The sequence below is a fragment of the Mus caroli genome, chromosome 18, assembly GCF_900094665.2.
Source record: "Mus caroli chromosome 18, CAROLI_EIJ_v1.1, whole genome shotgun sequence".
Taxonomy (NCBI): Eukaryota; Metazoa; Chordata; class Mammalia; order Rodentia; family Muridae; genus Mus; species Mus caroli.
Window position 1 is genome coordinate 63,187,222 of NC_034587.1, and position 9,122 is coordinate 63,196,343.

Below are 9,122 nucleotides of genomic sequence, written 5' to 3' on the forward strand. Positions count from 1 at the left end.
TGTGATTGCACATACACTTGGGAGGTAGAGGCAGGCAAGATCTCTTGTGGGTTTGAGGCCAGTCTGTTCTACAGTTAGTTCCAGGACAACCCACTCTGTCTGGGGAAAAAAAAATACCAGTCTAACAAAACAGCAACAAGAAGAAAAATGGTTTCCAGGCACTCCCCGGGTCACACATCTACATGCCAGCTATGACACCGGAAGGACAAGACTGTGCAAAGTGTTTCCAGTTTCCCTTTCCCATTACACTACAACCATCTGTGTCACTTCTGCCAAATGTGCCTTTTCCCTCATAACAAGGGTTAAAAGGTGGTCTAAGATCAAGGGTTTTCTTTCTTTCTTCCTTTCTTTCTTCCTTTCTTTCTTCCTTCCTTTCTTTCTTTCTTTCTTTCTTTCTTTCTTTCTTTCTTTCTTTCTTTCTTTCTTTTGTTAAAGATCTTATTTATTTAATGTATATGAGTACACTGTAGCTGTCTTCAGACACACCAGAACCTGTTACAAATGGTTGTGAGCCACCATGTAGTTGCTGGGAATTGAACTTCTGGAAGAACAGTCTGTGCTCCTAACCATTGAGCCATCTTACCAGCTCCCCAAAATTCAAAGATTTGATTTTTTAAAAAATTGATTGATGGATTGATTTTTTTCCTTATTTATTTATTTCTTTATTTATCCACTTATTTGTTTGTTTGTTTGTTTAATGTATATGGGTACACTGTAGCTGTCTTCAGACACACCAGAAGAGGGCATCATATCCCATTTTAGATGGTTTTGAGCCACCATATAGATGCTAGGAATTGAATTCAGGATGTCTAGAAGAGCAGCCAGTGCTCTTAACCCCCTAAGGATTTTCTCTTATTGCTTCTAAAACATATACTTCTGCTGCCTCTCCCTCTTCCTTCTCTTCTTATGTTTTTAAGTTGCAGTCTTGGTGCTGGGGAGATGGCTCAGTGGTTAAGAGCACTGACTGCTCTTTCAGAGGTCCTGAGTTCATTTCCCAGCAACCACATGGTGACTCACAACCAGACAGTGTTGTTCTATAGACTTGACCTGGCCTCAAACATTTGGCAAACTTCCTGCCTCAGCCCCCTGGGAGCTGTAATACAGGAACATGTGACTTCTTTGTTTTTTTAGTTTCCTTTTGCTGTGATAAAACACCATGACCAAGGCAAGATCATTTATAGAAGACTTTATTTGGACCAAAAGTCCCAGAGGGTTAGAGTCTATGAATGAGTGATAACAGTAGGATCAGGAAGCTGAGGACTTCTGTCTTGAATCATAATCTTGAAGCTGAGAGTGAATTTGAAAGGGGAAGAGTGAGCTCAAAATGGTGACTCTTTAAACTGTCAGAGCCCAACGCTAGTGATATACCTGCTCCAGAAAGACACCACCTCTTTAAACCTCCCCAGACAGTGACACAAACTGGAGACCAAGTATCCAAATGTTCAAGAGGACAAGGGATATCTCATTCAAACCACTGCAGCAAGAGCCACACACTGAGCGTCATGGATTTTTTTTTCTTTAGGTAGACTGGAAGCCACCTGAGCTCAGACGCCATCTCTTCCTCCCCATTCACATCACTGTGACCTGGAAGCTCGTAGAGGGAATTAAGTTTGGCTGAGCTCGAGTCTCCATTTCATATAAACCCAGATATACACTGGCTTACCACTGGGTTCTGTTTTTTTTTTTTTTTTTCCCATGAGAACAGGTTGCATAAGTAGCATTCAATATACCTATGTAAACATCATGTTACCAACCTGCAGTGTTCTGATCAATACAGTATTGACTAATAGTCATCTCTCCAGTTCGTATCTATTAGTTGATTTGACGTGTTGAAAATCAATCATTAGGGGGCTGGAGAGATAGATGGCTCAGGGGTTAAGAGCACCGACTGCTCTTCCAGAGGTCCTGAGTTCAATTCCCAGCAGCCACATGGTGGCTCACAACCATCTGTAATGGGATCTGATGCCCTCTTCTGGTGTGTCTGAGGACAGCAACAGTATACTCACATACATTAAATAAATAAATCTTAAAAAAAAAAAAGAAAGAAAAGAAAAAAGAAAAGAAAACAAAATCAATCACTCATTCTACTACCGTAAAGAGTCAGGCAGTGCCAATATTCCACTGGCAGAAGCTTGTACATCATTGGTCCTTTACATGCTATGCAAGTGCCCTGCCTGCCACACTAATCATTTCCCCAATGGCCCTTTTGAAATACACTATTATTTCTTCTCTGTGGTCTTTGTAAGAAAGAAAGAAAGAAAGAAAGAAAGAAAGAAAGAAAGAAAGAAAGAACTCTGTAGACCAGGTTGGCCTTAAACTCATAGAGATCTGACTGCCTCGATTTTAATTGTTTTAAACTGCAAGGTTTGCAGTACCTTGTCACTGCGATCCTAGAAAGCTAATATAAGATTAAAACCATCAATTAAATTTTCGCTGAACAAAGGATATATGTTAATAGAGTGCCATCCTTCCCTGGCACACACTGTTGGACCTGGAATAAGGGAGAGAGAGAGAGAGAGAGAGAGAGAGAGAGAGAGAGAGAGAGAGAGAGAGAGAAATTGGCTCACCGTCATTACTAAGTTATCTTTTCTCAGCTGTCAAATAGGCAATTGGAGAGGAACCACAGTCAGACAGGGATGCACCTGGAAAATGCTCTTTTTTTTAAAACTTCAATTCCATGTTTCAAACTGTTGGGTCCCAAGTGCACACAGAAGCTTCAGGCCCGCCAGCATATGTGCAGTGCACAGCATAAACAGCTCTGCTCTGTCGGAAACGGGACAGCCTGGAACAGATTGCACACTATCATTGAATGGGGAGAAACATCCATTCTTCTGAGCTTTACATCATTATATCTCTTTAAATCGTTAAACTGGGCCTGGTAGCACATGCCTTTAATCTCAGCACTCCCGAGGCAGAGATAGGGGGGTCTCTGAGTTCAAGGCCAGACTGGTCTACTGAGTGAGTTCCTGGACAGCCAGGGCTACACAGAGAAACCCTGTCTTCAAAACCAAAAACAAAACCACATGGGCAGTTGGGTGTGGTGGTGCACATCCCAGTAGTCTAGTCCTGGGAAAGTGGAGGCAGGGGGATCACAGTTATCTTTGGCCACAGATACTGTCTGCTCTTTTTGGAGGATCTGAGTGGGCACACACACACACAATCTTTTTTTTTTAATTAATTAATTGATTTATTTTATTTTATCTCAAAACTGTCCTGAAACTCATCACTCTGTAGACCCGGCTGGCATCAAACTCAGAAATCCACCTGCTTCTGCCTCCCAAGTGCTGGGATTAAAGGCTGTGCCACCACCGCCCGATCCCCTGCGCCCCCCGCCCCAATCTTAACAACAGAGAGCTTAGTCCATGGTAATGGTTTTAAAAATTGTCGTCCTTATCAGTACCCTCTTCTCTCTTTCCCGTCAGTTGTAGATCAGACCACTTAGTGACAACTTCATCATTTCATTAGTTCCTGTAGCCCCAGGATTAATATTTTTGCAAGGCAAACATATAAGGGTATTTTATGAGGTACACAGGCTTTTCACACTTGGCTTCTAATTCTGTTCCTAGAAAAGTAAACCAAAAAAAAATTTTTTTTTCAACAATTTTAACTCTGAATTCTTAAAAAAACATCATCCATCAATGGCCTGTTTTGACCCTCTCTAAAGTGTACTCGAATCAAATCCCTTCCTTTATTTTTTCATCATCTTCTTTTTTTTTCTTTAATTAGAATTTGTAATTCTGGTAAAGATAAAGATTTTGTACAAAGGTTTGTGTCCTGGATGGATCAAAGATCTTTTTGTTATGAAAAAATGACAGGAGATAGGATTGCCCCAGGCAAGACTTTTGTGGGTAAGCAATGTTATGATTTGCCTTTCTCACTGTCTGTGTACTGATTACATCTCAGGGCCTGGGGTTTAAACTTAGGTTTCTTAGTTGATGCAATCAATAAATTAACGGCGTTCTGATGAACTAAGGAAGTCAGTGTAAGCTTCCGGAGGGATTTGAGGAACACAATTTCTGTCCATCTATCCATCGATCCATGCACCCACCCATCCATCCGTCCATCCACCCATCCATCCATCTAGCCGTCTGAAACTCTTGTAAGTGATAATCTGTTTTGTACATGCTCCTCCGAATTTACCACACTGAGAAACATCCAACATCAGCTTTAAAACAAAGCTGCTAAGCCCGAGTAGTTTAGCTCACTCTCTCTATGTTGTCTCTGAGTCCTCTAGGGCCAAGTAATAAATAAATATTTGCTAGTTCGTGCAGATGGAATGACTTAAGGAAAACAAGCAGGCCGAGGAACATACAGGAACCATCGAATGTAAACAAGGACGACAAGCAGCGGGAGTTGGGGACCTCCAAATCCCTCTAATCCGGTGGCTCCCACTCTGCTAACTTTACTACGTGGCTATTTTAGAAAATGAAGTCTGAGTAACTGGAGCTCATTTTCCAAGAGACCCCAACAATCTGAGCTTAAACTTGTGTGAACAACTCGAACACTTCTCGGCTTCTATGCAGCTGCCTGTGTTGAACTTGGAGAGTCTGCACCATGCAGAGCAATATAAAATGCAAAATAAAGCAACACCATTTTTTGAGAACAGTGAGTCCTAGCATTTGTCCCCAGTGGGCCTGCATGGGTTCAATTCAGAAGGGCGTTGCTGTCTGCCTAGGAGAATTTGGGCGATTTAATCACTATCAATTTATTTCTGCATTTTAAAAGTGACCAAACTTCCCAGAGCCAGGTTGAGAACGGGACGACAAAATGCAAACTCAAATCTTTATCATGAAGGCCTCCAAGCTCCAGACAGTGCTCAAGGAAGTTTCTGTTCCCAGCGATATCATATTCCTTCCTCCACAAAGGATCTGGATCCATCGTAGATGAAGGTGGTCCCTTCTTGGGGCTGTATCAACCCATCCAGAGGAAATGTCCTCAGCTTTTCATCAATCCCAGTCTGGCCCCGAAGCCCTGAGCCACACCCGAACGCTTCTGCCTAGGGCTGACACCATCTCCTCTTTTATCTTAACAAGTCACAAGTCACTACTCAACTTTTCCACAGTTTAATTTTGTACTCGAACTTGGGACTCTTCTCAAATGACGTCTACCATTAAAGACTTCGTTTTTTCACTTCCTTGGAACGAACCACATTTTAGAATTAGAAAAGTTTCCCCTTCCCTCTTCCTTTCTGGGGTTGTTTACATTCGTCCCTAATTGGCGAAGAATAATAAAGTCGAGGCGCCTGGCCCCACCCCACCCCACCCCACCCCCAACTTTCTTCCCAGTAAGAATTTCTTAGCCACTCCTGACCGGCGCCACTGCCCCAGCAATGGACACGATCTCTCAAGGGTTGATGTTTCCCTCCCACCTTCCTTTTTTAAAGAAAGCAATTTGGGGGTTGAGCAGGACTCGTCCTCCTTGCGCCCTCCGCCGTAGGTCGGCGCCGCGGCGATCCGAGGCTTGCCCCGGCAAGTTGCGCTCGGGGGCGTCTCGGGACCTGCTCCACTTCGCTCGGTTCCCGCGCCGCCGCCGTTCGAAGGGGCGGGGACACGGGCGGGCTGTCGTCACATGACGTCACCGGAGAAGTCCAGATAAAAGGCGAGAGCTGGCTTGGGGCGCCGGAACAGAGAGGATTCCAGCGCTGGTGCTGACTACCGAAGCTCGGTGCGTCTGGCTCGCGGCACTCGCGATTCATCTCGCGCAGCCCGAGTCTTGGAGGAGCCCCAGAGCCCAGATTGGGGACCTTAGTCTCCCGTGCGCAGCGGAGATCGCCGCGGCGTTTCTGAGATGCCCGGGAGAAAGGCGCGTCGGAACGCGCCAGTGAACCCAACGCGGGCAGGTACCTAGCAGTTCGGCCCGCGGACACCCAGGCAGGGATGGGGTTGAGGTCATACTCGGGACGGTTCAGCCCTTCGGGGCTCGGGCTAGAATGTACTCGCCTACATGTTCGGGCCAAATCGGCTCCCGGGCTCGTGACTTCGACTGGTCTAGAAAGTTCTTCAGGGGCTTCTACGGAGACTGCGGGCCTCTGGGAGAGTCCAGTCCAGCGTATCATTGGGATGCAGGTGCATTTTAGGCCGGATTCCCGTCTGATTCATGGGTCTCTGATTGCTCTACCAGGGACCGAGAGGAGAGAAAAATATACAGGTGCAGGCAGTGGCCTGGAAGATGGTTTTAGCGACAGGTGGGGGTGGGAGAGGCCTCTCGGCCTAGCGCTTCCCTGACAGGCCCTCTTCCTCCCCAGGCCATCTTTGAGAGCCCCCTTCATCACGATCCCCACGCCACCTCTCCAACACCAAGAAAAGTAGTGTTCACATTTCGAACCCTTCCAGCGCTCATGCCCTGAACCCATGGAAGCGTGGGAGTGAGACGCTGGTATTGAAAAGCTTTTAACTGTCCGGATTGGGATCCGGAGGGAGGGAGATCCAGGAGAATAGAATTTGGTCCTGGAGTCTTTGACCCACCAACTCTTTTACAATCGCTTACATGCAGTTTTCTGTAACTGTTGAGGGTCGCCCCCACCCCTCTGTTTTTTTATAAATCATGATCCATGGTGGCAGGCACCTGCTAAGGAATTGCAAGACTCTTGTCCGGAAATAACTGCGGGGCATACTCGGTTATTGTTTTATAAGGCCAGCGGGCAATGCCTAAACGGTATCTTGCCGGTGTGAGGGTGGTGGTTCAGACCATTGTTTCTGGAAGGTCCAACAAGAGCATGGCATTGCTAGACAGATTTAAAGAGCAGCTGAGTGTCTCGAGGTCAAGTAGTGAATGTGTAGTTCCAATAAAAATACGTTGCCGGGCGTACCTGTCCCTAACCCCAGCGCTCAGGACGTTGAGACAGTAGAATTAGCCGGGACTGGTATAGTTTAAGGCCGCTCTCTGTCACATAGTGAGACCGGCTGAAAAAAATTAGTTCTTCCTCCCAGATCAAGGTAGTAAGACTGGGTAGAGCAATTGTCCAGAATGTCTGTGGCCCTGGAATCTCTGAACTGCTTTTTGCTTTCTCCCTTTTGAGAAAGTACTAATTGCTCATAGAAATCAGGATTTCTCGATTGGTGTGCTGCGTTTAGTACGTTACACCCTAAAGAGTGTTTTGTGAATATTTCTGAAAATATTTGACCCTGGAACTCATTAAAACATGATACATTATGGAATCTTATCCAAAATACATTATGGAAATTTATCCAAAAATAGGTTTAAGAGCTTGCTTTACTATGTACTTCGAGTTCACTGGCAGTCTAAACAGCAGGTATCTTGGTTACAAAACAGACCAGCTTTTTTTAAATTTGTATTCATAATTTTTGGTCATAGTCTTGAGGGGTACCAGAACAACCAAAATTGGTCCTTGAAATATTTTTTAAAAGTAGACGATTGCATGTTAATTTTACTTGCGACGGTGATTCTTAATATTTAGTCAATTCCAGCTATTAGAATGTCTAGTTTCTAGAAAGTAAGACATGAAATGAACTTTTCTGCTTTTCTATAGGTGTGATGAATTTGTACAGAGTAGGCTTGTAGAAAATCATTTAAAGAACTGAACTATTATAGTAAATTTTATGAGTTCTTTTTTAAATGGGGAAATAAGTTTTTTAAGGAGGACATAAATGGGCAATGACACATTCCTATTGGGAAAACAGATCTACTTTAAATGACTCGTTTTTAGAAATTGACTTCTGTTCCCTGGTCAGTCTTAAGTGATAAAAGAGAGACCTCGGGTTGGTTAAAGTGATTTGTCTCTATTCGTTTTTTATTGGTGTGTGGGTGCACCCAAGAAGCATCCTAGGATGTGCTAATTTGCGAGTAGGATTGCTTTCAATGTTAATTTTCAGGTGTTTCTTTTTCAGAGCTACCGCCTGAGTTAGTAGCTCAACTCAGGAAGATTGGAGACAAAGTGTATTGCACGTGGAGTGCACCGGACATAACTGTGCTTCTGGCGCAGATGCCTGGGAAGTCGCAAAAGAGCAGGATGAGGAGCCCAAGCCCAACCGGGGTGCCAGCAGGTAAGGGTCCGGGCGCTGCTGGGCTGCGGAGGAGGCCCGGCATAGTCCGTTGGAGCTCGTGCCCGCCTGGCGCGTGCCTTAGGAACACTGTAAGAAAGTTCTCGAAGCAGCAGCTTGCATGTTAGTTAGGCTTCTTTTCTCTGCAGGTTGCTCACCTCCACAGGGGTGGGGGTGGGGAGGCCTGGCGGCTACCCTAGAGAGTCACTGGCAGCCATTGGGGAGCTGTCCGAGGTCGCCGCTGGGAGCTCAGCTCAGCTGACTTGTCACTGTGAATGTCCCCACCCCAAGGACTAACCCGTAGTTCTTCCCCTCAGGCTGTTTAAGGACACCCCACTGGGGTGCCTGAATTCTGGAACCCAGGAGGTCTTCCTCTTTAGTTAGCATTTTAACTGTCTGCGGTTGGAAAGGTCTTGGGAAGGATTGGGGCTCTAACAGGTGGGAATGAATTCTTTTTTGCATCCTGCCCTTTTTTGTGAGTCTCATCAAAGATCTGCCGTCATCTGCTTTTAGGAGTTAGAAATCTGTAGGTCAGAATTGCTGTTTTATCAGACATTTTCCGCAGCCTTTTTGGTCTTTCATTTCTTAGCCCAGTAGGTGGGCTGAGAAAGTGTTACAGAACTAGTGGGACGGGGGATTAATTGGCCCCAGGTCTGCTCTCTGGTGCTTGCTTGATGGGAGAAGTCCTGACTACCTGTCTAGATTTTTTTTACTCATGACTGCTGCCGTGTTTGTTTTGTTTGTTTTATCTCAAAGAGAGGGAGGTTTTTTCTTTTTTGTTTTGTTTTGTTTTTGGATAGGGTCTCATTAAAGTACAAGCTGTCCTTGAACCAGTTTATGTAGTGGAAGATGACATTGAGTTTAGGCAAGCAGTTGTCAACTGCTCACATCTTCAGCTGTCATCTCCATTGTTTGCTTTTTGAGACAGGGTGTTTTCATGTATTCCTGGCTGTCCTGGAACTAGTTCTGTAGGCAGGCCTTGAACACAGAGATCTCCCTGCCTCTGTCTCCTAAGTGCTGGGATCAAAGGCACACACATATTATTTTTCTTAATAACATCCAGCTAATTACTTCAGTTCAAAGAAAATATGGGAATAATGATCAATACACAAACCAAACTTT

General features: G+C 45.0%; 1 protein-coding gene across 1 annotated transcript in view; it reads left to right on the forward strand.

The window, feature by feature from the left end:
• Positions 1-5,559: 5,559 nt before the first annotated feature.
• The window catches only part of Pmaip1 (phorbol-12-myristate-13-acetate-induced protein 1), a 7,140-nt gene continuing 3,577 nt past the window's right edge, over positions 5,560-9,122 (forward strand). The window contains exons 1-2 of the mRNA XM_021151063.1: positions 5,560-5,839; positions 7,848-8,003. Of these exons, the coding sequence (XP_021006722.1) occupies positions 5,788-5,839; positions 7,848-8,003 (208 nt within the window). The 5' untranslated portion in view covers positions 5,560-5,787. The remainder of the gene's footprint in view (positions 5,840-7,847; positions 8,004-9,122) is intronic.